The 26,875-nt window shown below is 45.5% G+C and overlaps 2 protein-coding genes across 3 annotated transcripts in view; one reads left to right on the top strand and one right to left on the bottom strand.

Annotated features, from left to right (window-relative positions):
- Positions 1-16,719, top strand: part of GNB1 (G protein subunit beta 1) — an 83,220-nt gene extending 66,501 nt beyond the window's left edge. The window contains exons 7-11 of the mRNA XM_034753026.1: positions 4,079-4,145; positions 7,748-7,949; positions 8,547-8,763; positions 14,171-14,282; positions 14,937-16,719. Of these exons, the coding sequence (XP_034608917.1) occupies positions 4,079-4,145; positions 7,748-7,949; positions 8,547-8,763; positions 14,171-14,277 (593 nt within the window). The 3' untranslated portion in view covers positions 14,278-14,282; positions 14,937-16,719. The remainder of the gene's footprint in view (positions 1-4,078; positions 4,146-7,747; positions 7,950-8,546; positions 8,764-14,170; positions 14,283-14,936) is intronic.
- The window catches only part of CALML6 (calmodulin like 6), a 196,199-nt gene that overhangs the window by 133,118 nt on the left and 36,206 nt on the right, over positions 1-26,875 (bottom strand). The window lies entirely within an intron of this gene.

Consider the following 26,875-nt stretch of genomic DNA (forward strand, 5'->3'; position numbering starts at 1 on the left):
ACTGGCTGAAAGTTGCAACAAACTAACATCCCTGCCAAGTACTATCATGAATTACTAAATCCTCTTCCTGTTTAACCTGACCATGCATGGAGTATGCTCAGAGAAAGGTGAAAAAATCCACCAGGCCTATGCTAATTTGGCTACAACAGGAAGAAAAACATTTCTTACTGATCACTTGTTTTGGGGTCAGGAAGACCTGCAGCATCTGCAAAAACAGTTCTTTTTGTGCTTGCTCACATTGATTCCAATTAAGTGTGTGCGCGCCATGTGCACAGTTGTCAGAAGGTTTCCTCAGGTTCGTGGTCAACTGCAACCATTACCAATTTACAGTCCTCCCCTTTGGCCTGTCAGCAGCCTCATGAGTGTTTACCAAATGTATGTCAGTCATAGCTGCTGCCTTCCTATGCCAGAGGCAGGTACAGGTATTCCCGTACCTTGCCGATTGTCTGCTCAGGAGATGGTCCAGGGACCAAGTGGAGCGCCATGTCACCTTCGTAAGATCCACCTTCGACAGACTGGGTCTCATGCTCAACAAGCGCAAATCAACTCTATCCCTGATGCTGAGAATAGAGTTTATTGGAGCAATGCTGGACTCGGGCCAGGTCGGGGCATCCCTGCCGAAGGCTCAGTTTCGGACAATGACAGAAACTATGCAAAGCTTCAAGTGGTACCCCACCACCCCAGCAAGGAATTGCTTGAAGCTCCTTGGCCACATGGCAGCATGTACATATGTGGTAAAGCATGCAAGGCTGAGGCTCGAGCCTGGCTGGCATCAGTCTATTGGCCAGGGCGCAACAGTCTGGACAAGGTGTTCACCCTCCCGGCGCCAGTTCTTGACTCTTGCCACTGGTGGCTCAAGCCACAGGAGGGATGCAAGGGAGTCCCCTTCGCCAAGTCCCAGCCCTCCATGTCCCTAGTGACAGATGCGTCAGCACTGGGATGGGGTGCTCACCTGGGAGACCTTCAAGCCCAAGGTCTCTGGTTGCAAAACGAGCTCTTACTCCACATCAATGTCAAGGAGCTGAGAGCAGTCCGCCTGGCATGCCAGATCTTCCAAGCCCACTTGCAAGAGAAGTGCCCAGGGGTGTTGATGGACAACCCAACTGCGATGTTTTATATAAACAAGCAGGGTGGAGTTTGTTCCTCTCCCCTATGTCGGGAAGCCCTCAAGCTGTGGGACTTCTGCATAGCCCACTCTATTCACCTGGAAGCATTCCTTTCTCCCAGGTTCCCAGAACAAGTTGGCGGACTATCTCAGCAGATCCTTCCACAATCACGAGTGGTCTATCCAACTGGATGTAGTACACAACATTTTCCAGGGGTGGGAAGTTCCCCAAATCAACCTGTTTGCCACGAAGAGCAACAGAAAATGCCCTCAGTTCTGTTCCTTCCAGTATCACAGTCCAGGCTCCCTCACAGATGCATTCCTCCTCCTCTGGATGGACTAGCTGTTGTATGCGTTCCCACCATTTCTACTTGTCCACAACATTCTGCTCAAGATCTGCAGGGACAAGGCTGCAGTCATACTGGTAGCACCAGCCTGGCCTCTCCAGCACTGGTATACCACACTCCTGGAGCTGTCTGTGGATGTTCCAATCTCGTTGCCCCTGCTTCCGGACCTGATCACCCAAGGCCATGGTCATCTTCATCATCCCAATCTCGAGTCTCTTCACCTCACCGCGTGAAAGCTTCATGGCTAAACCCAATGGAGCTGATATGTTCTGAGCCCATTAGGGAGGTCCTACTGGGCAGCAGGAAACCTTACACTGGGACTACCTACCTGGCCAAGTGGAAAAGGTTTGCAATTTGATGTTCAGTCACGCTCTCCCGATGCAGGCGCCCATACTGCTCATCTTAGATTACCTACTGCACTTAAAACAGCAGGGCCTTTCTGTATCAGTGCTCAATGTCCACCTGGCAGCCATTTTGGCCATCCACCTGAGAGCAGCTGGCCATTCAGTCTTCACCAACCTGATGGTCAGTCGTTACCTGAAAGGTCTGGACAGGCTATACCTGCAGGTTAAGCAACCAGTCCTGGCATGGAATCTCAACCTAGTCCTCTCCAGACTAATGGGAGCCCCGTTTGAACCCCTGGTGACTTGTTCATTGCTCCACCTTTCATGGAAGGTGGCCTTCCTAGTCACCATTACATCAGCAAGGAGACTCTCAGAGCTTAAAGCCCCGACTTCCCATCCCCCTTATACCATTATTTTTTATAAGGACAAGGTGCAGCTTAGGCCTCATCCAGGCTTTCTCCCAAAGGTTGTGTCCCTAAGCCTCACGCAGATAGTAGAGAACAAAGGCTGCCCTCCTTGGACGTTAGAGCGCTGGCCTTTCCTGTTGAACGCACAAGGCCATTCTGTAAGTCAATTCAGGTGTTCATGGCGGTTGCGGATAGAAGGGAAGGCCTCCCAGTCTCATCATATATAATTTCATTGTGAATCACGTCCTGTATCCGAGCATGCTACGAACTGGCAAAGGTTCTGGTCCCAGCACTAACGGCATATTCCACAATAGCGCAGGCCTCCTCAGCAGCATTCCTGGTCCAGGTCCCCATCCAGGAGATCTGCAGGTTGGCGACGTAGTCCTTGGTTCATGCTTTCATCTCTCATTATGCTATTACCCAGCATACCCGAGTGGTGCTTCAATCATCAATTCCATTAATTCCGACTCCACCTCCTAGTTAGGGTTTGAGAGTCATCTAATTGGAATCGATATGAGCAAGCACTTGAAGAAGAAAAAATGGTTACTCACCTTCTCGTAACTGTTCTTCAAGATGTGTTGCTCATGTCCATTCCAAGATTCGCCTGTCTTCCCCTCTGTCAGAGTAGCCAGCAAGAAGAAACTGAAGAGGTGGCGGATCGGCAGGAACCTATATTCACTGCCATGAAGGCACCGCTCCAGGGGGCTCCACAGCCGACTGGACGGGTGCTGCTAGGGGAAAAGCCTTCCGATAACTGTGCACGCGGCGCATATGCACCTAATTGGAATGGACATGAGCAACACCTCTCGAAGAACAACAGTTACGAGAAGGTGAGTAGCCATTTTTTTAAAACTACAGTCACTGGGAAGGAGTGGGGAGCTGCTGAAATAAAGCAAAAAGAGGCTCCCTGTGGTTTGAGCTAGGATTTAAATTAATGAAAAGGGAGAGCAAGGGATGAGTCAGCTCCCTTCCTCCCTGGCTGGCTAATGAATGGGTAAAGCCTTTGGAGGAGGGGCCACCCCTGCATGCCTCAGGGAGTGCTCTCCCTCTTTCTGCTGGGGCTCTTCTAGTCACAGCTGGTCCCAAAGAGAGCAGCTTCCCTCAAGAGAAGAGTTAAAGTGATCCAAGTAATGTCATGAGGGCTTGTTACCCTTGTGTATAAGGCCACCAGTTTCCTTTCTTCATGTTGTCTTAGTACAAGATAGATCTTTTTTCACACTCTCTTCTGCGTGGACTGTGAATCCTTGTGATGCTCACAGCCCAAGTTGTCCCAAATAAGAGCTATGAGAATTTTCAACCCTAGTCTTATGTGAAAGAGTATCATCTGTTCATTTAGGTCTCTCATTTTCTTTAACAGCCAAATGGACCTTTTGTGTTTTCTAGTGTTTTACTCTTTGCTTGGATAAGCCGTTCAGCAAACATTAGATTGCTGTAAGACTGTCTGTAAATTAAAGTGGTCCTTAACCAATTACTCTGATCAGTACTACTTGTGGAATTTCTGACTATTCTTGATGGTTTCCTTGTTGAGTGTATCTACACTACAGTCAGAGGCATGACTGCAGCATGTGTTAAACATCTAGTTAGCTGTGTACCGGTGTCCATGAAGCCACAGTAGTAAAGGCTATATACAAGCCCACCTGGGGCCCAGGTTATGGTCTTGGGCAGCTATCCCAGGCTGCTGCAGTTTCAGTGCTATTTTATCTAGCTAGATCAAAGCTATCTGAGTTATGTCTACATGTGCTGGAGTCACATCTCTGACTGCAGTGTAGACATGCCCAGTATGTGCAGAAGAGGAGGCTTCACTACATGCCCAACTCAATCTGAAAAGTAGACAAGAATTTGCAGCTTTGTTCAGCCATGTGTTACTTTTTGCAGGTTACTTGTCATGCTGCCGTTTCCTGGATGATAATCAAATTGTTACAAGCTCTGGAGACACCACTTGGTAAGCAGTCGAACTGTAACGTTTGTACTAATGGCTGCATATTCAAAAATACAGATAATATATTATGGGGGAACTTGTCATAACACTTAGTAATAGCAATAGTGTTGAAGTGCAGTATGAATCCTATGTAAGCAATCTTTGGTATAGAATTCTCATAGGACACATAAATAAAAACCTCTAATGGCTTGCAATTTAGGCTAAATAACACACAAATGGAAATACTGCTGTTAAGCTCTACAAACTATGCTTTTGAATATGCCCTTTTTAAATAAAATGCATTAGGTGTGTGAAAAGTCAGACTTCGAATTTTTTCCTTTGCATTTGTCAGACCGTGGGTTTTTCTTACCATTTAGGTACTGATAGACCCATGTGCTAAGTAATTTCCATCATTGATGTTTTTTATTAACATCTCTAATAAAAATAATGCAATATTTTTAAAATTTAAAACTCTTTACACATGGTCTATAAGAGCTCATCCAGAGCAATTATGGCTCACTGAGGAAAGAATTAAAGTTTCAAAAATATGGATTTTGACACATCCTGGAGCTATAGCTTTAAACAAGTCTCCTGTAACCATGGATAATTATGGACCAGTGTCTGAACAGAGGAAATAGTTCCCCCAGAATGGAAATGTCTGTTTAGTTGTCTTGTATACTTTTTAAAAATCCATTATCAAATTACTGTGGAGTGAACTTGATATATACAGGCAGTAAAGAGTCACAATTAGTGCATGTTTTACAGTTAATTTTATGCCAGTGCCATTTTTAATAAACCCCCAACATTTTGCACTTCTTTTTTGCACTCTGTTACTGATCGGTTGCTTCAAATTTTGAAGTCCATGATATTAATTCTTATTGGTGATAAAATGGAATATGGAACCATAGATATTTGGTTATCAGGGGAAGGATAGGTTGAATGAATTAATGACCTTTTTCCGTTAAGTTCTGTAGTACCATTATAGAAAAAAGTTATTAAATATTGAATCACATTGGTAAAAAATTGTATTTAAATCTGTAAGATTCTGAATAGCTTTCAGAAAGTCTTCTTTAAAATTCACTTCTGCTAACTTTTTAAGGAGTATCGCTGAACATTTAACAAAACATTAGTTCCAAAACTAAAAATTTATCACTTTGAAAAATATTCTTATTTTGTGATCCATTGGCTTAATAGAAACATAATGTTCTGTTGTAATTTGTATACTCCATAGTCCATTTTCAGAGATCAGCTAAAACACTTAAGGTGCTTTCTCCTATAGGAGTCGTCTGTAGTGCATTTGCTTCTAGAGGTTATGTTCTAGTCCAGTGGCTCTCAAACTTTTTTACTGGTGACCCCTTTCACAAAGCAAGCCTCTGAGCACAAAATCCCCCCCCCCCCATATAAATTAAAAACACTTTTTTATATATTTAACAATATTATAAATGCTGGAGACAAAGCGGGATTTGGGGTGGAGGTTGACAGCTCGCGACCCCTTGTGTAATAACCTCGTGATGCCCTGAGGGGTCCCGACCCCCAGTTTGAGAACCCCTGCTCTCGTCTCACTAGCAAAGAAATCTCGTTTTTGTGGGCTATACTTTTTATGTAGTTTTAGCTCTTCTGCCATAACCAACAAAAGAAAAAGCCCTTTTAGGTTACAGATCTATAGAATAAGGCTTAACAAGACTCAAGATATCCAGCAAATTCAGTCTGTGTTCTGTTCTTAGGTAACAATTCAGTGTAAGATGGATTTAATTTTAATCCATCAGAACTGGAAAGGTAATGTTAGATTTCCCCCAAAGTTAGCTCTGTTTCTCGACTTGCACAGCATTTCTGTGCTGCTTGTAGTACGGCCTGTTTAAATACCTGCTTAACCAATAAATATTCATTTTACCAAAAAAGTAAATGTATACCAAAAAATTGGCATGTTGAATAAATAAATCTTGAAGGGAAAATAGTAGTATATCCACTAGGTAGCAGTACTTAAGGTGATTATTTTGAAGTCTTCCTAAGACATTCACTACAGTTGTGTTTGGTCCCATAAGGACCCTCCTATTAAACGGCGTTTGAGTGGCTGCTTAAGATGGATGTTGATTGTACATGCATGATCCTTTTTAAATACACCAAGAATTGCTAAAGTGATGCTCTTTGTACAAGATTATATAGCTTTAGCAGGTTTTGACTGTTGCATGTAATAATTTTTCAAAGTCCGGGTAGGGTGTTGAGTACACAAATTCTGGCCTTCTCTTATGGCCTAGCCACTGGCAAGGGATTCCTTTTTGTCTTGTTCTTTCTACATATGCATTTCTGGAACACACGTGGTTCATAATGAAAGCTGGTTCTATTAAGAAAAAACTTCTGCTTTTGTGCTGATGGTTCCCTTCATTTATGGAAGGAGGAAGCCAGTAGTCTCCTTCCTCTAAGCCTGCACTTTCCTAGAATGGGGAACTAAAGAGGAGACCGACATGGAGGGCATGATGTTTTCTAGCTGCAAATGGATTTGTGCTGGAACACTAAGCAAAATTTCATATCGTAGTTGGAACTGACTAATTCTGTATCAGCTTTCACTAATTACTGAACATATGGTTTACATAACCAGGGAACCCTAAAACACAAAACTGGCTTCTGCACTGGCTGTAAGCCAAAGCAGAATCTACATTGTGCTCACCTACTGGGAAAGAGACCAGACAAGCTAAATGCTTTCTTCTAAACATCTCTGGAAAGTCTGCTGCTTTTGTGGATGATGCAGTCAGTATTTCATCCCCTTTTTATACTCTGTGATTGTCACTGTGGTGATCTTGCTGTCAATGGAAAAGTGTGGGCACTGACAGCCATGAGGCAACAGTGAATTATTCTGGCTGAATTATACACCCTCAAAAAGCCGCTTTTTAAAATTAATGGAAACACTGACTCAACCTTAACTATAGCAGCGATAGTGGGTGCTACTCTAAAACAGCTCTACACTAGTGTTAGAACACTGCCATGTTACAGAACTCCATGTATCAACAATGATGAACATTAGTCACTTTTCTGAGGGGTAGCCGTGTTAGTCTGAATCTGTAAAAAGCAACAGAGGGTCCTGTGGCACCTTTGAGACTAACAGAAGTATAAGCTTTCGTGGGTAAGAACCTCACTTCTTCAGATGCAAGTCTTGCATCTGAAGAAGTGAGGTTCTTACCCACGAAAGCTTATGCTCCCAGTACTTCTGTTAGTCTCAAAGGTGCCACAGGACCCTCTGTTGCTTTTTACATTAGTCACTTTGCTCGCTTTATATTGCTGGTAACCCAGCCAAGAGGCTGATCCTCTGTAACCAGAAATATGTGGCTCCATCTGAAAGTACTGGTGCCTTTTTAAGGCAAAGACTGAGAGCTTGCATATGATATACCAAAATGTCTCAAAGGAGAGCATCTTCTTCCCATATACTTTGAGATTAATTTTTTCCCTTTTTATTTTAAATACAAAAATTAAACCAGAGAAAACAAGTGACAAACCAGCCAAGTCCGGGCTAACCAGCCCTGTCTGAACTTCTAGTAATGTACTGCGAGACTTGTTTTAAAAAATCAATTTTATTTGATGGTTCTAATTTTTGTCATTTTATCTCTCCCCCTGCTCTCCCCCCTTCTGTCAAGCGCCCTTTGGGATATTGAAACTGGCCAGCAGACAACCACATTTACTGGACACACCGGGGATGTCATGAGTTTGTCCCTGGCTCCTGATGCCAGGTGTTTTGTTTCTGGTGCCTGTGATGCCTCTGCCAAACTGTGGGATGTTAGAGAAGGAATGTGTCGGCAAACATTCACTGGCCACGAGTCAGACATCAATGCCATCTGTGTGCGTATGAACTCTGATTGGGGGAATGGGATTTAAGTTCATGATATATACTTGGTAGTCAGCTGTTAGAATTTAACACATAATGCATCCTAGAGTATTACAGCATAGTTTTTCCAAAACAAAATGTTTTCCACAATTGACAAAACTACATTCAATTTGTTGTATTGCATAAAGTTTATTGCAGTAAATGGCAACTTGTTAGATGCTTAAATAGTACGTTACTAAAGTTTTTTTGATAGTAATATTTATTATTTCATCTTCAGAAGGCTTTAAAAACGTTAGTGCCGTTGTGATGGAGATAATAAGGTACTTTTAGCTCCTCTTTACAGATAGGGAAACAGACAGGCAAAGGGATGTGGCAAAGAACACAAAGGGAGTCAAACCAAGCTAGGAGTAGATCTTTAGTTCCTAGCTCTCAATTCTGGGCGTAAGACGACTGGCCTGCATGAGTACTCCAGAGCACCAAATGAAAATGGTCTAGCATGTTTTGTACTATCTAAGATTTCATAGTAGTTGTCCAAATGGAAAAAGCCCTGTTCCCAAAAGCTGCAAAACACAAATTATCTTGTACTATAATATCTTTGTTTTGTTTTAAAGTTCTTCCCAAATGGCAATGCATTTGCCACAGGCTCAGATGATGCCACATGCAGGCTCTTTGATCTTCGTGCTGACCAGGAGCTTATGGTTTATTCACATGACAACATCATCTGCGGCATCACCTCTGTAGCATTCTCCAAAAGCGGACGTCTCCTCTTAGCTGGTTATGATGACTTTAACTGCAATGTCTGGGACACGCTGAAAGCTGATAGAGCAGGTAAATAGTTTGTGCATTGGGTTTTAAATACTATCAACTGCACCTAAAGGGGTGACCTATTGACAGTCCTTTATCAAACATTAGCACAGTACTGTTAGCCTACTGTAATTAACTCAATGATATGGTCTGTGAGATCACCCCAGGTGAAGGTATTTTACCTGTGTTGTCAACATGCTGGTAAATGTTCGTGAAGAATATGGGGTTTCTGAGAACAGAAAGCTACCCTCTGCAAACAGAACGCAGTAAAAGAATGACATCTGGGAAAATTAATATATTTTTACCTTCAAAGAGCTTATTTTACACTTGGACTGTTTAAAAGTATTTGACACTTTATGAAACACCTACTATTAATCACTTCATGTATGGAGGGTCTACAACCGTGTAATATTTATATGAAGATAATTGTCATTAGTATTTCATTGAAACAATTCAGGTTAATAGTTGGTGGCTATGCTGCACTGCAGTGCTTGAAGCTGTTTAGTATTCCTTTGAGAATTTGCACTGACTTTTAGGTAGTGTAACTGTCAAGCAGAGATTTGTAGCCACTGATTTATTACCTCAAAATTCTTCACATAGCAAACAGTTCTGGATAGTGCTTCTTAAAAACTCACCCTTTATTACCTCATCTTCCACATTTTCTAAAGTTGCCTTATTTGTGTATTTAATATGAAATGTGACTTGGCATGTTTTGGAAGAAGAAACTGTCAAGGGGGGGGATCTTATGCTATTGTCACCTTATCTCAGTATGGGTATCAGTACCTATTTCACTAATGTGATACGTTATCTCTAAGGCATAGCAGGATAATGTGCATTTGTGGCAGTATTTATAAAATTCATAACAAGAAAAGGGAAAAGAGGTTTTGTAACTTTATTTAGGGGTATAATTAATGGGAGGAGATGGGTATTGAGTTTACCAACCCATCTAGTATAGATACTATCAGTTCCTAAAATATAAACTAATGATGTTAGAACAGGGAAAGTACAAATTATCATAAATAACCACAAAGTTTCTGCTTATGATTATAGAATGTAAAGAAGAGGAACTAGATTAATGGAGAAAGTATTTCTAATTCTTGGAACTAGCACAAGGCTAAAAAACTAGGTTCTGTTTAGCGTCTGGAGGAAAGTAATAAACAAAAATTGGTACAAACCTGATCACTGCTGAGGGGGAGGCTATGCTCAGAATAGAGGAGACACCAGCAACAGAGACTTTCAATGTGACGTTAGTCCCTTCATTGTAGTCTAAAAGCAGTGCTCCCATGGCTTGCTTGCTTCCCCTGCCCTTTTCCAACATATCTGATACCTTCTGTCAGTGCAGTGCAGAAATTGGCACAGTAGTAGCTCAGAGTTCATCTGATGTGTAGAGCAGGTTACTTACTTCACTTTTCAGTGCTGTTTATGATTTTAATTGTACTAGGAACATATTTTTCAAATAAGTATAATATGGTTATGCTATCCAAATGCACCTTATTCAAGGTTTTCCCACGGTGGTTATTTACAGTTGAAATCTGTAATCTTGATACTTGAGGCCAGAAATAGACATGCAAATGAAAACAAATTGGTAGTCTGAAATTGCATATATTGATAGCCAGAGAATTTTCCTTTCATAAATGTTATCTTCCTTACTACTGGCTTTAAATCAAGTGCTGTAGAAATAAAATAACTTGCTGTTCCACCAGAGAATCCATTGAGCAGATGAATATAAGGTGTTGCTTGTTGCTTTTGGATTGTCTCCAGGATTTCAGTTCGTAAATTTTGTAACTCCATGGTAATGTTGGGACCAACACTACAATAATTCTTTTTGATAAACTATTAGGTGGGTGATCCAAGCAGATTAGGGAACTCTTAGTGACATATTATTACACTTTAGTTTTTCTGTTGGGGAAAACTGTATTTGGTCCCTGGTGACAATTCTTTACTTTGAAGCTGATTAGGAGGAAGTGATGAGCTTGCTGGCCTGTTGAAATGACTAATACTAGTTCCATTTCCTGCTTTGATTTTATACTATACTAATGCAGTGTGATTTGTCTTCAGTGCCTGTTTACTAATGCACTAGGTTGTACTTTTGGTTGACTTTTAAGTAGGAAAAACTACTTTTCAGTCCCTATAGGATAAATTACCTTGCCTCATTACAAATCTGTTTCATTAGGGTAGTGTTTATCTAGGGCAGGGGTCTCAAACTCAAATGACCACGAGGGCCACATGAGGACTAGTACATTGGCCCAAGGGCCGCATTACTGACAACTCTCCCCCCCCCCCCCCCCCCCCCCCCCCCCCCCCCCCCCCCCCCCCCCCCCCCCCCCCCCCCCCCCCCCCCCCCCCCCCCCCCCACCCCCCCACTCACACCCCCCTGAATTTTTTTACTANCGGCGTGGGCCCCGGGGGCGCCTTATACCCCCCCCCCCCCCCCCCCCCCCCCCCGGCCTCAGGCCTGCCCCCACTCCACCCCTTCCATGAGGCCCCGCCCCTGCCCTGACTCTTCCCACCCCTTCCCTGCCCCCATTCTATCTCCTTCCCCGAAATCCCCATCCCAACTCTGCCCCCCTCCTTGCCCCCAGGGGGTGCAGGAGGGGTGTGGGGTTTGGTGGGGGCTCAGGGCTGGGAGTTGGGGTGTGGGGTGCAGGAGGGGTGAGGGTACAACAAGGGTGCAGGGTGCGGCAGGGGGCTCAGGGCAGGTGGTTGGGGTACAAGAGGAGTGCGGGGTGCAGCAGGGGGATCAGGTCGGGGTGCAGGGTACAGCAGGGGGCCGGGGTGCAGGAGGGGTGCGGCATGGGGCTCAGGGCAGTGGGTTGGGATGCAAGAGGCGTGCGGGGTGAGGCAGAGGGTCGGGGTGCAGGGTATGTCAGGGGGTCGGGGAGCAGGGTGCGGCGGGGGCTCAGGGCAGGGGGTTCAGCTGCAGGATCTGGCCCAGTGCGTACCAGGGGTAGGGCAGGCTGCCTGTCTGCCCTGCCCCCGCAAGAGGCTGGAACGTGGGGAAGGGGGGTCGGAGGGGCTATGTGTTTCTGTTGCTTGAGGCACCGCCACCAGAAGCTCCCATTGGCTACAGTAGTTCCCCGTTCCTGGCCAATTGGAGTTGCTGGGGGCACTGCCTGAAGCAACAGCCACACACAGACCCTCCGCCCCCGCCCTTCCCCATGTTCCAGCCTCTTCCCAGAGCTGGACAGGGCAGGCAGGCAGGGAGCATGCCCTGCTCCCAGTGTATGTCCGGCCGGAGCCGCTCTGGTAAACACCGGGGGAGGGCGGGGGGGCCGCATGGGGCTCGCGGGCCGCAGAAAATCACCCCACGGGCTGCGTGTTTGAGATTCCTGATCTAGGGAGTCCTGGATTCTGCAGTTTCCTGGTTTGTTAGGATTGTTTTTTGGGTGATATGAGGCAGTGACTTTTGCGTGTCCCTCCTGCAGGGAAAGCAGAAGGGAGGGGTGAAAATAGATGCACCACCACAACTGATCTGTCTCCCACTCTCCCAGAAATCCTATTGGATCCCTGCATAAACCTCACCGCAGAGTGATGTTGAATGGGAAAAGGAATGGCCAGTGTGGTTAGAGTCCCAGGGAGCAGCAATACTTAATAAGGAGGAAGGAAGGACAGTCTGCAGATGGTGAAGTCACATGTGTTAATAATCAGTTCTTAGAATCCTAACATGCATTGACTCATCGGTCACAAATTAACTGCTCAAGCACTCTGCTTCCTCGGGTACTTTGCTTGGGGTCGTGCTACATTAAATCTCACCACTATAATCTCAGTTTTACACACTTCTAGTGTTTGAGTCTATCAGTTCCCTGACTTCTGGTACTGGTGTCACCTCTTATATCCAGAGTTTATGCACAATACTGGATCTCTTTCCTTTCACTTTTCCCAGTTGCAAGCCATCTTACTTCTGGACACTCTAATAATCATGATGGTATCCACACTACTTCTACAATAGAATAGTTCTGAGCCATTTCATCAGCTGTGAGAGCAGGCTTCCTATATGGCACTATGAATTTTTAAAGATGCTATTAACCGCTTGTACGTTGATCATGTGTCTGCTGCTCCAGAAGTGCAGAATTCATTGATTCAAATGGGAGACACTCTGGTACTTCTACAGTTTTAATGTGGAGATCAGCAGTACTACCCAACATATTTTTACATATTATGTACAATGGTTAAAAACCTTGGTTTAATTTCAAGTCTAAACTTCCTGATGGCCGGTTTATATCAAGTTGTTCTTGGAGTGAAGTTCCGGAACAGCCTTCCCAGGGGAGCAGTGGGGGCAAAAGACATACCTGGCTTCAAGACTAAGCTTGATAAATTTATGAAGGGGGTGGTATGATGGAATAGCCTAATTTTGGCAATTAATTGATCTTTGACTATTAGCGGTAAATATGCCCAATGGCCTGTGATGGGATGTTAGATGGGGTGGGAACTGAGTTACTACAGAGAATTCTTTCCTGGGTGTCTGGCTGGTGAGTCTTCCCCACATGCTCAGGGTTTAGCTGATCGCCATATTTGGGGTCAGGAAGGAAATTTCCTCCAGGGCAGATTGGCAGAGGCCCTGGGGGTTTTTCGCTTTCTTCTGCAGTGTGGGGCATGGGTCATTGCTGGGGGATTCTCTGCAACTTGAAGTCTTTAAACCATGATTTGAGGACTTCAGTAGCTCGGACATAGGTTAGAGGTTTATTCCAGGAGTGGATGGGTGAGATTCTGTGGCCTGCATTGTGCAGGCGGTCAGACTGGATGATCATAATGGTCCCTTCTGACCTTAAAGTCTGAGTCTAATTTTTCAAAATGACATATTGGTTGAGTGGAAGCATCTTCCATAGTGGCAAATCTAATGAAGGTAGGTGGCAGATCTTTGTTTGCCTTTTTGTAATGTGTGCTTGTAAACCTAAGAGGAGGGCTAGGGTTCAAGCAAGATTAAATGTGTTTAAGATGCTCCAGCCTAACTCTGCGTTTTTTATAGTCTAGGGTTTTTTACAAGATGAATTAGCCTATAATACTGTAGGAGGGGAAGTAATTGAATTTAGCAGCAACTCACTAATAAATATAGAATTCAAAACTGCTTGGGGTGTGCTGTCAGAAGAATTTTGATAAGCTGATGATGACTTTGTAATTGACGTACGATTATTGAAGATTATTCCTATCAAGTGGAAAATCTTGTGACTAACAGACTTCATGTTGTCATATTCTGCATTTGGGAGTCCCTCACTGACTACTTCAATCATTTCCAAGGGAATAGTGCCAAAAGTTTGGGGTAAAGAAAACTATCAAAATCAGACTTGGTTTAATATTTACACAAGTTAATGTTCCAATCTTCTGATCGCTAGAGTATCCAATACAAACACACGAGCCCTATTGCATTGCTTGTAATGAAGTATGTATTCATCAAGACTCTGTAATATGCATGTGTATTTTGTTTAATTTCTAGGTGTCCTTGCTGGCCACGATAACCGTGTCAGTTGCTTAGGTGTGACTGACGATGGTATGGCAGTAGCAACAGGATCATGGGATAGCTTCCTCAAGATCTGGAACTGAAGCCTGTAGGTATTTGGGGGAGGGGGGGGGAACATCCTTAATTACCTTGTTTATAATCTCATTATTTTTTCCATGTTTCAGAGTAGCAGCCGTGTTAGTCTGTATCCACAAAAAGAACAGGAGTATTTATGGCACCTTAGAGACTAACAAATTTATTTGAGCATAAGCTTTCGTGGGCTACAGCCCACTTCTTCGGATGTAGCCCACGAAAGCTTATGCTCAAATAAATTTGTTAGTCTCTAAGGTGCCACAAGTACTCCTGTTCTTTTCATTATTTTTTGTAATTTCAAATGTACGTTGCAACTGCTTTTATGCTACAAGCTTCCAGTTTGGTTTAGAAAAGTAAAACACTAGAAATAAGATTAACTTCTTATAGTTTAATTCAGCCTTGTAAAATTCTACTTGCCTAGGGGAAGTAACTTTTTTCATTATCATGGTAAGGGGTGGGTGAATGGCTTTCACATCTGGGCTGATAAATATTATTAAAACTTTTGAAAATGGTGAAATAAAAATAATGGATGTAAATGTTAGTGTGGGAAGATATAGTAGAGGGTGTGGAAGAATAAACAGTTATACCAGACACAGAAGTTAGTTCAACCAGTTTAGAACTTAATATTAGTGTCAGAACGTAAGTTTTAACAAAACTTTTTGTATGTCAGACAAGCGACGGACTCCACCGTGACTGGAAGACGTTTCCAACGGTTGAAAACTAAAATGATAGCATATCCAATCCAACCATACTAACTTGGACCCCCCCATTCTCCTCAAAACTTCAAAGGGCAAGATCTTTTACCGTCTCCTATTGCTGAAATGAAGAGCACAATTACTTTTCAAAGAAGAATTTCTGTAGTTGTAAGCAAATGAAATTGTGCATTCCTTTTGGGACCATTTTTTGTCTTGAGAATTTAAAAAAGAAACACTATCATAAAAGCATGAGCAGAAAGTAAACTTGAGCATAATTGTGAAATAAACTTAACTTCACTGTAGTTTTCAAGTTAAAGTTGAGAACTTTGTTTTATCTCACACCGTTTCAAATTTTCAAGTCACATTTGTAGAAGGATTTAATCTTTTTTTTTTTCACATTTCCTTTTTAAATACATTTCTTTACGGTCAATAACTGAGTAAAACAAGGGAGTCCTAGCCCAATGCATCTGGGGTTGTTAATGCTGTAAATTTAGTCCCTACTTTTTTTTATTTCTGTCTAGTATCACAAATAATTGTTGCACAAAACATGGCATCTATAGAATAATGTTAAGAAGTAAGGTAACCAAGCACATGCTGTACATGGTATTGAATGCTTGTTTAAAGAACCTTTCACCTTTTATGGGTAACAAATGCAAATCCTCAATTCCTACCCACCCACCCCCAAACCCACTGATTTAAAAAAAAAAAAAAAAAAAAAAAATTTTTTTTTTCTTTGTCCCCACTTGGAAGGGCAGTTTATATACCCTAACACTACCCCATAGTCTCAACAACCAGGAATCTCTGTTTTTCAAAAGAGACCTGTCCTGCGCTTGGGTATTAAGTCAATTCTTTGTGTATGAAATGATGTACAAATCAATGTTTTGAAAATAATGATCTTAAACTTTCTAAGTTAAACAAAAAAATTTTTTGATTGTTTGCCATATTGGGTGGGTTTACTCTTAGAATCGCATGCTGTAGAAATGCTAAAAAGTGCATATTGGACTAAGTCCTTTGATGTTTTTTTCTTTAAAGAAATAACCTGTTTAAAAACTGTAACCATTGCCGCTGTATTCATTTATTGTTGCTACTCTGTGCATAAATCTATGAAGACTTCAAGTACAAAGCTATGCACGTTTTGGAGTAGCGTGAGAAGTCACTTCTTTTTTTTTTCTTTCTTTTTTCTTTCTTTCTTTCTTTTTTTTTTTTTTTTTTTTTTTTTTTTAAAGAAACAGCCTGTTCAAACGATCGCTGTCAAAGATTTTGGGGGTGGGGGAACCCAGACCATCTTCCTTATAAATTAATTCTTCACAGCCAGTTCCTCTTGTAAAAGGAGTTCTTTGCATCTGATTAGAATCATTTTTGTAATGCACAGGTTTTCCTGGCTTTCTTTTCAAATAAAATGTTAAAAGCAGCAGCGTTTGGACAGCAGATTGTTCTCTTAAATTCTCCTATCTTCACTGTATCCAGAAATGCGCCTCCTTAGCAGCAGTAGTGGCTTTCTCCATTCTGTTTTTTCTGCAACATTCTGTACAAAAATGTGCTGTAATTGTGCGTTAGGCCTGGATTTGGCATAAAAAAGATGAATTCCCTCTCTTTCATTAAACTACTCTGTAGAGCTTTCTCCGCACCCTGTATCCCTCTTCTTCACCTTTTTGTATTTAATTTTAAAGTCAGTGTACTTCAAGAAAGCTGGATGCAAGATAGATACTATATTAAAATGTACTGTTATTTAAGATGTAATAAAGCAGTTTGACATGAGTTTGGTCTGACTGATTTGTTCTCCAGCTTATTGCTTTGCCTAAAGAACAAAACTCCTTCACCTAACGGATCACGAGTGGTGAATTCAAACAAGCCCATCAGAAAAATTGGAGTCTGTGCTCTGGCCGCTTCTGATGGATCTTTTGGATTAAGTTCAGCATTTTCAAGTGGTTTGATTTATCCACCCTATTGCACACAGTACTAATTGGCAAACCAGGTATAAGCTGGTACACAAGATGCTTGGGAAAATGGCATGTCTGATTAAGTAGCATACACACTAATGGATTCTTCTTGAGTGTTGTAGAGTGACAAATGTGCAGAGCTGACTTAAACTGTTTCACAATCTTTGTGCCGTGTGGGTGCTAACACAAACACTAGTGTTTGTACAGTTACCATTAGTGTCTAGCCACCACATGGAATGTGAAATATGTGCTAACATAAGGTTTTCTAAGGACATAGTAAGTATCTGGAGCTCAGCAGCTGCAGACATATTTTTCTACATTGTTAAATATTTAAGACAGACATTTATCTATTTGATTGTGAGAACCAGTCAAGAGCTTAATCAAAAAATGCTGGGAGCTGTCTATGCACAGATTCCCAAGTGAAGGTCACTATGGCACATGGATCACTTGGTATTCTTGTGTGGAAGATGCTACATTTATCTAAATATACAACTGCTGAGGTTGGAAACAGTCAAGAGTTTAATTTAATAACTTTTTAAAAATTGCTTAGTGTGTACCTTTCCTCAACTTCAGTAGAGTGCTCTAGGAACTTACCCCAGCTGAGGATGTGGCCTACTAGATTTGTTTATTAGTTGAATTTCTGCATTTGGCATTAAGATGGGTAGGTAGGTATCAACATAAGGCTCAGCAGGAAAAAATAAAAAAAATCCTGGCTGAATTTCTATATATAAAATACATTTTGTACCTACCAAAGCTGTGGGAAACTTTTTCCTTCACATTTGTTTAAAAAAAAAAAAATCTGTATCCTGATGGATATTGGGTTTATTTAAAAAAAAATTTTTTTTAAACAGTTGGTTTTGAATGATCAGTGCACAAAATGTAAGTCATAGTTATTTTTTTTTAATGGAAAAAGGGTGTTTCTGCTCTTTTCTGACTCAGAAACAGCTGACTGGATTTTCCTCAAATCTTTCATCTGCTCCCACTCAGCCAAAACATTGCTTGGGCGGAGACCAAACAGTACATGTTTCAGCCCAAAATAAGTTTTGGGATTTTTTTGTTTTGTTTCTTGCTTTTTTCCCCCCAAAAGTTGCAAGTGTGGAAAAGATGATGGTTCTATAATTATTGTTAAATTGTAGCTTTAGTGTGAGCTTCTATGCCTGTGAACATTACATAAGAAAGTAAGAATGGCCATAATGAATCAAACCAATGGTCCATCTAGCCCAGTGGCCTGTCTCCGACAGTGTCAAGTGCCAGATACTTCAGAGGGAATTAACAGAATAGGGCAATTACTGTGTGATCCGCCCTGGTCATCCAGTCTCAGCTTCTGGCAGTCGGAGGTTTAGTCACATCCGAGAGCATGGTGGACCTTTCCTCTATAAACTTTTCTTTTTTGAACGCAGTTATACTTTTGGCCTTCACAACATCCCCTAGGAGCAAGTCCATAGGTTGACTGTAAGTTGTGTGAAGAAGTACTTCCTTATGTTTAAAACAACATAGAACACCTAGAGCACTTTAAAATGAGCCTATGGCCAGAAATGCTTTAAATTTAATTCCAAATATCTCTCTAGTTCCAAGTGATTCTGCAGCTACTTTCCATTTCCTTGATATATTTTCTTATTGCAGCAGATGTTTCAGTTGTGAGTTTGTCTGTAATGGAACCAATTCAATCATTCTTCCTCACCATGTGCCCAAATGTACCTTACCATGCTCCTACCCATATGTTCACTTTTTGCTTCTAGCAGCTGCTGGGAACCCCTTTGCAGGCAAGGGGATATCTGCCAAGACTCACTGACTCCCAGTGTCAGGAGGTTAGTGAACACACAGTACCTTTTATCGGAAATCTCAACTTATTTTTAGATTCCTCTAAGATGTAACAAATATAACAGACAATCTTCCTTTCCAAACTTTTACTTGAAAAAATAGATGTATGCTTAAATAAGATTTATGTTTCATAGCATGGCCATTTTCCTCCTATTTAGCAAATATATTTGCTCTGAATACTATAACTTGGGGGAAGGGGGGAGAATAATGTACAACTTGAAACTAATACTTAGCTCTTGTATAGCTTGTCCTCATCTCTGTAGTGGGCCAAACCCCTCACATTTGAACATCCTCGAAGTTGGACTAAGTTTGGATCTGGATTCAAACAGAGATTGCATCTGTAACATCCCTTCTTCTTTCTTTATCCTACACTGATAATACAAAGAAGGCATGACACTGCAGCTGTTTTCTCTGGGCTCTAATCAAACCCTGTCCTAAAAATAGGGCCTTTACTTCATAACAAGCTCAAGCTGGTCTGCAGAAGTAGGGCTGTTCAAACCAGTTACCTGCAATAATGGGATAGGGAACACAATACTAGAGGGAAAGTCAATGGTTTTGTTTGCCTAAATGCAATTGTCTTCTCCATGCCCCATGCAAGTGCCTTGTTAAAGGATTTAACTCTACAAGAAAGCAACATCTCCTGAAATTGAGAAAAATAATTGAGAAAATATCCCTTTGCCAAGTAGTTTAGCTGTCCTAATGTCACGCTGAAATCTAAGCAGTGGAGCAGAATGTGGCATCCTAAGTTTTGTGCATAGTTAAACCACAGTCTAGATTCACTAAATATCAACAGTCAAACTGATGTAAAGTGCTGACAGTGTGCTTTGTGCTGTACAAGATAGAAATAGTATGGCCCTTGTCTCCAGGAGCTTGCACAGTGAATAACACAAAACCACTAAATTGCAAAACCCTGACTGAATTTTGAGTAAATGTTTGAAATGCAAATCTATGAATTGCATTATGATCTGTAAGGTTTACAGAAGGATTCCGTGCTGTTCTTAAGGTAGGTAACATCAGTAGTTTCCTGCATTTTTCTGGTTTGGGGCTGGGAGGAGATAGAATGGAAAAAAAAGTCCCTCCAAGTGACTGATAACTTACATCTTACAGCACTTCGATTGTTTTCCTCCCCTCTGTTTCAGATAATTAATCACGTTCTAAACATTAGTCCAGCCTAATGGGCTGGGTGAAATTGATTAGTTTGTAATAAGCCTCACATCACTGAAATAAGGTCCAAATGCACCCCAATGACCGTTCTTTACTGCTCTGCACGGAGAAGAGTGAACAGTTCTCTAACCAAACAATAGTGCTTGTACAGAGCCTGTATAGAATATAGTGTGTTAAGGGTTTGAAGATCTCCAGCTTAGTGTCTATCTCTGTTCTTAGTTACCCATAAGGTAGCTGAAATGCTGGAGCACTACCTAATCACCTTAACAGTAAAAACATTTCATTTATCTGTTTGTTAAATTTATTCTGCTCCAGTGAGCCTGGAGATTTTTTAGAAGGTTCCAAAGGTACCACACTCCACTCCCCTCATGCATTCCTCTCCTAAATATCTCTATAAAAGTACACAGAGCATCCCAAAATTGTTGATCTCTCTAGCTAAAACTATTTTAGCAGTAAATCAAAACTGACTCTCAGCAAGTATATTTCACTTGAATTAAAACAAATCCAAAGCCTTAATAATTCTGTTGTGTAATTTATTCTGATGTGATGAGGCATTGTTACGCTTTACTGATGAAGGTAGGCCAGCTCCTCAGGAACAGATGTTCAGACAATCCACAATTCCCCTGGTGCCTGGTAGGAGGTGGGGTAGCATGTTGCTTTAGCAGGCTGCATGTGATTGGCAGATCCCTGGCATTCTGATATCAGACCATCAAATTCTGCCCTATCTCTGGCTGCCAGCACCACACCCACTAAAGAGGGCTTCTTGGTTTCTCTGCTTAGCAAAGGCTGTGACAGGCATTGGACCTTTTCTTAAAGGAAACATGCCTTCAGCATAATATTAAGTTATCCTGATAGCCACTAGTGTAGTCAAGGATAAACTTGGGGAAATTGAATTTACCCACTTCTTCTTCGAGTGCTTGCTCATATCCATTCCATTAGGTGTGTGCGCGCCGCGTGCACGATCGTCGGAAGATTTTCTACCCTAGCAACACCGGCGGGTCGGCTGTGGAGCCCCCTAGAGTGGCGCCTTCATGGCGCTGAATATATACCCCAGCCGACCCGGCGCCCCCTCAGTTTCCTTCTTACCGCCCCTGACGGTCGTTGGAACTGTGGAGCGCGGCATAGCTGTTCTCCACTCTCCCTAGCTTCGTTCGTTAGCAGTTATAGTTACAGTTCTAGTGTTAAATAGTTAAATAGTTAAAATAGTTTGTAAAAGTTGTTTAGTTGTTATACTAGTTCAGGGGATTAAGGGGGTCGTCTCCCCCTTTCTCCCCCGGCCGCGGGTCCGGGCTCATGCCCAAAGCTCCCGGCTTCAAGCAGTGCGCCTCCTGCGCTAAACATATGCCCACGAGCGACCCGCACGACTCCTGTCTGAAGTGCCTGGGAGAGTCCCATCAAACAGATAAGTGCAAGATCTGTAAGGCCTTCAGACCAAGGACCAAGAAGGAGCGGGACTTTCGGCTCCGGCAACTTCTGATGGAGGCGGCACTTAGTCCTGACGCTCCATCTACAAGTCAGGCCCCGGCACCTAGCGCCTCGGTGCGCAGTGCCCCGGCGGCACCGGCCACGACGACCACGCGAGTGGCGTCGGACAAGCCTCCCCGGCACCGGACCTTGTCGGCACCGCAAGCACAGCAAGTGCCTAGGCGCCGTTCATTATCCCCAGGGCATAAAAAAGCCCATAAGACGGGGGCCTCCGTGCCGAAGACGCCGGCTCCCCCAGTGCCGGGGGTAGAGCCGCGTCCGCCGGTGGAGCACCGGAAACAGGTGCCTCCAGCACCGTCGACTCCGGCGCCGAAGCCGTTGAGTCCGGTGCAGATAGCGTCTCCACCGAGACCGGCGGTTATACAGTGCCTCCCGTCGACTCCAGAGACCTTCGAGGCGGCAAGAGACTTAATAGCTCTCACAGAGCCGGCACCGCCCCAACCACCGGCACCGAAGGCACCGTTGACTCGCCCGGTACAGTCGAGGGGGAAACCTGCCTTGATGCGCCCTCCATCGCAAGGGCTGGAACCTCGGCACCGATCCAGGTCCCGAAGCAGGTCCCCACGCCGCTCGCAGTCCCGGCACCGAATATCGCCTCGGCACCGGTCGTACTCGCGGCCAAGATCTTCTTCGCGGCACCGCTCTACGTCTCGACACCGCTATGATCGTCGGCACCGATCAACGTCGAGACGTAGTTCTCGGCACCGCTACGGTCGACGCTCGACGTCGAGAGGCCGCTCCCGGCACCGGGCATACTCCAGGTCCTCATCGAGGTCCAGATCTGACTCCCGGCACCGACGAGGTCATCGGCACCGGTCACGGTCCCGGCACCGATCGCCGGCACCGCGTAGAGATAGATCATCTCCGGACCGGCACCGTGCGGCACCGCAGCCCACGGGAATCGTCTCGACGCTCTCGGCACCGCCGTGGCCATCGAGATCGGTGTCCCACTCCTCGGAGGACCTCTCGAGATCGGCATATCCCCCTCAAGGGCAAGCCGAGGAACAGGACTTGGGCCATTGGCGGGAGATGACAGAGGACCATTCTCATGGCCCATCTCACTGGTCGTTCTGGACCCCGTGGGCGTACCATCAGGAGCAAGGGGCTCCAATACCCTCGACCTCTCGCTCGAGTCACTCTGTCAGAAGGGCCCCGGAGTCCACCATCTCTCGGCCTCCACCAGGGGACATGGAGGCTTCCGTGTCCGCACCGCCTGACGCCCTGGACCCAGGCGCAGGTGATGCTCCGGCCCAGGAACAGGGAGACCAGGACCAGCCCTTGGATCCTGTTCCACCGGAGGCATCTTCCTCTTCTTCGCCGGACGAGGCAGTGGCGGGCACATCGTGCACGGGCCCACCTCCAATAGATCTTCGGGCTCACCAGGATCTTCTGCGCAGGATGGCCCGTAATATGGACCTGCAGGCGGAGGAGGTAGTGGAGGTGCACGACCCGATAGTGAATATCCTCGGAGCGGATGCCCCATCGAGGGTAGCGTTACCCCTGATCCGCACGATACAATCTAATGCGGATACGATATGGCAAACTCCTGCCTCTATCCCACCCACAGCGAGAGGGGTGGAAAGGAAATACTTTGTCCCATCTAAGGACTACGGGTACTTGTATACCCACCCCCAACCGTGTTCACTGGTGGTGGCATCAGTGAACGCACGAGAGCGACACGGCCAGCAGGCTGCAGCGCCTAAATCAAAAGAGGCTAAGCGGCTCGATTTGTTTGGCCGTAAGGTTTACTCAGCCGGAGGGCTGCAACTTAGAGCGGCGAACCAACAGGCGTTACTGAGCCGCTACAATTTTAACTCCTGGAACTCTATGGGGAAGTTTAAGGAGTTGATTCCCCAAGAGTCCAGGGAAGAGTTTGGAGCCATGGTAGAGGAGGGTAAGAAGGTGGCTCGGACCTCCTTGCAGGCCTCCTTGGACATAGCAGACTCAGCTGCGAGGACCATGGCTTCGGGTATCGCTATGCGGAGGATCTCCTGGCTTCAGGTTTCGGGTTTGCCTCCGGAGCTGCAGCAAACCCTACAGGATCTGCCCTTTGAGGGACATGGATTGTTCTCGGACAAGACGGACTCTCGCCTGCAGAGCCTCAAGGACTCGAGAACAATCATGCGCTCCCTCGGGATGCATGTTGTGGGCCCTCAGCGCAGGCCATTTAGGCCGCAGCCTCAGCGCTTCTACCCCCCCCCGCCTCGCCAGAGACAAGATTCGGCCCGGAGGCGAGGGCGAGGTGGTAGGAGAAGGTGGACCGGCCCTCAACCCGGCCAGAACCAAGGGCCACCTAGACCACCTTCAGGCCCCAGGCAGAACTTTTGAAGGTGCGGTCGAGGACGGCGCCCCAGTCATCCACCAGGATCCAGCCCCCTACTTTCGGGATCGCCTCTCCCACTTCCACCGTGCCTGGTCCCTTATAACTTCGGACCGTTGGGTCCTCTGCACGGTGGAGAGGGGATATGCTATCCAGTTTTCTTCTATCCCCCCCTCCCACCCCCGTTCCCCGTCCCTCTTCAGGGACCCTTCTCACGAGCAACTTCTTATACAGGAGGTCTCTACGCTCCTGGCCTTGGGGGCCATAGAGGAGGTTCCGATAGAGTTAAGGGGCAGGGGATTTTATTCCCGTTACTTCCTGATCCCCAAGTCCAAAGGAGGTCTGCGGCCCATCTTGGACTTGCGCGAACTCAACAAATTCGTAGTAAAGTTGAAGTTCCGCATGGTCTCTTTGGGGGCCATTATCCCTTCCCTCGATCCTGGAGACTGGTTCGCCGCCCTCGACATGAAAGACGCATACTTTCACATCACAATTTACCCACCTCACAGACGCTTCCTGCGATTCGTGGTAAACACGGTGCACTACCAGTTTGCAGTCCTTCCCTTCGGCCTATCCTCGGCCCCAAGAGTGTTCACGAAATGTATGGCTGTCGTGGCAGCGTACCTTCGTCGACAAGGGATACAGGTGTTCCCGTACCTAGACGACTGGCTGGTACGTGGTCGCACCAAGGAGCAAGTTCAAGCTCACGTCCACACAATAGTGCACACATTCAACGAGTTGGGCATCCTACTCAACAAGGACAAATCCACTCTAGAACCTACCCAGAGAATAGAATTCATCGGAGCAGTTCTCGACTCCAAACGTGCACAAGCCATCCTGCCAGACAACCGCTTTGGCACCATCACGAACCTCATTCAAGGGCTACAGGCCTTCTCAACTACCACGGTGAGGTCGTGCCTTACCCTGCTGGGTCACATGGCTTCCTGCACGTACGTAACCAGGCATGCCAGACTTCGGCTTCGCCCACTCCAGACCTGGGTGTCATCAATATACCGTCCACATCGGGACAGCCTGAACATGGTGGTCACGGTCCCGAACTCGGTCCTGGCCTCCCTCACCTGGTGGCTAGATCACAATGTGGTCTGCGAGGGGATGCCATTTCACGCCCCACAACCCTCTCTGCACCTGGTCACAGACGCTTCATCTCTGGGTTGGGGCGCCCATCTCAACGAACACCATACCCAGGGCCTGTGGACTGCACCCCAGCTAGCCCTGCATATCAATGTTCGGGAATTGATGGCGGTGCGCCTGGCGTGCCAGGCATTCCTCAATCTCCTACGTGGCCGTTGTGTGTTAGTTCTCATCGACAACACCACGGCCATGTTTTACATCAACAAGCAAGGAGGAGCACGTTCGTCAATTCTATGCCAAGAGGCCATTCGCCTGTGGGACTTCTGCATCGCCCACTCAATCCATCTCACGGCATCGTTCCTCCCTGGAGTCCAGAACACTCTAGCGGACCGACTCAGCAGGTCCTTCCAGACGCACGAGTGGTCTATCCGTCCGGACATCATACATTCCGTCTTCCAGAAGTGGGGGTTTCCCCAGATAGACCTGTTTGCATCCCGAGACAACAGGAAGTGCCACATGTTCTGCTCCCTACAAGGTCGAGCTCCGGGCTCCCTCTCGGATGCGTTTCTCCTTCCCTGGAAAGACCACCTGTTTTATGCCTTCCCTCCGTTTCCCCTGGTCCACAAGGTACTGCTCAAATTGCGCAGAGACCAGGCACAGGTAATTCTGGTCGCTCCAGCGTGGCCGAGACAACATTGGTACACCACACTGTTGGAGCTCTTGGTTCAGACACCGATCCCGCTTCCATTATGTCCGGATCTCATATCTCAGGACCACGGTCGGCTGCGTCACCCCGACCTGCAATCACTCCACCTCACGGCGTGGCTGCTCCATGGTTCACCCAGGCAGAGCGGCAATGCTCGCACTCTGTCCAACAGATCCTGCTGAGCAGTAGGAAGCCCTCAACACGGACCACGGACCTGGCCAAGTGGAAACGGTTCTCCTGTTGGTGCGAACAACGAGCCACGTCCCCGTTGCAGGCACCCATTCCTCTCATATTGGAATATCTCCTCTCCCTAAAACAACAAGGGTTGGCGATATCTTCAATTAGAGTTCACCTGGCCGCTATATCGGCCTTTCACCCAGGGGAACTCGCGTCCTCGGTATTCTCTAACCCGATGGTTGTTAGATTCCTCAAGGGCTTAGACCGGACGTACCCACAACAGCGTCATCCCGTCCCGACGTGGGATCTCAATCTGGTTCTCTCCAAACTCACAGGTCCTCCGTTCGAGCCACTGGCCACCTGTTCACTTCTGTACCTATCCTGGAAGACAGCCTTCCTCGTAGCCATCACCTCAGCAAGGCGCGTTTCTGAACTCAGGGCGCTTACATCTGAGCCCCCTTACACAGTTTTTCATAAGGATAAAGTGCAGCTTCGTCCACATCCTGCCTTTCTCCCTAAGGTGGTTTCTACATTTCATATCAACCAGGACATATTTCTCCCGGTCTTTTATCCCAAACCACATGCCACTCGCCAGGATCAACGTTTGCATTCCCTGGACGTACGAAGGGCCCTGGCCTTCTATATTGACCGCACAAAGCACTTTAGAAAGACGACGCAACTCTTCGTTGCAGTGGCTGACCGAATGAAAGGCTCACCGGTCTCCTCGCAACGCTTATCCTCCTGGATTACGTCTTGCATCCGGACTTGCTATGACCTGGTAGGTGTCTCAGCACCGCACCTCACCGCCCACTCCACGAGGGCCCAAGCCTCCTCGACTGCTTTCCTGGCGCAAGTTCCGATCCAGGACATTTGTAGAGCGGCAGTTTGGTCATCAGTCCACACGTTTACAGCCCACTATGCACTAGTGCAACAGTCCAGGGACGATGCTGCTTTCGGATCAGCGGTTTTGCACACAGCAATGTCTCACTCCGACCCCACCACCTAAGTTGGGCTTGGGAGTCACCTAATGGAATGGATATGAGCAAGCACTCGAAGAAGAAAAGACGGTTACTCACCGTTGTAACTGTTGTTCTTCGAGATGTGTTGCTCATATCCATTCCAAACCCGCCCCCCGTCCCCACTGTCGGAGTAGCCGGCAAGAAGGAACTGAGGGGGCGCCGGGTCGGCTGGGGTATATATTCAGCGCCA

The sequence above is a fragment of the Trachemys scripta genome, chromosome 19, assembly GCF_013100865.1.
Source record: "Trachemys scripta elegans isolate TJP31775 chromosome 19, CAS_Tse_1.0, whole genome shotgun sequence".
NCBI classification, from domain to species: domain Eukaryota; kingdom Metazoa; phylum Chordata; order Testudines; family Emydidae; genus Trachemys; species Trachemys scripta.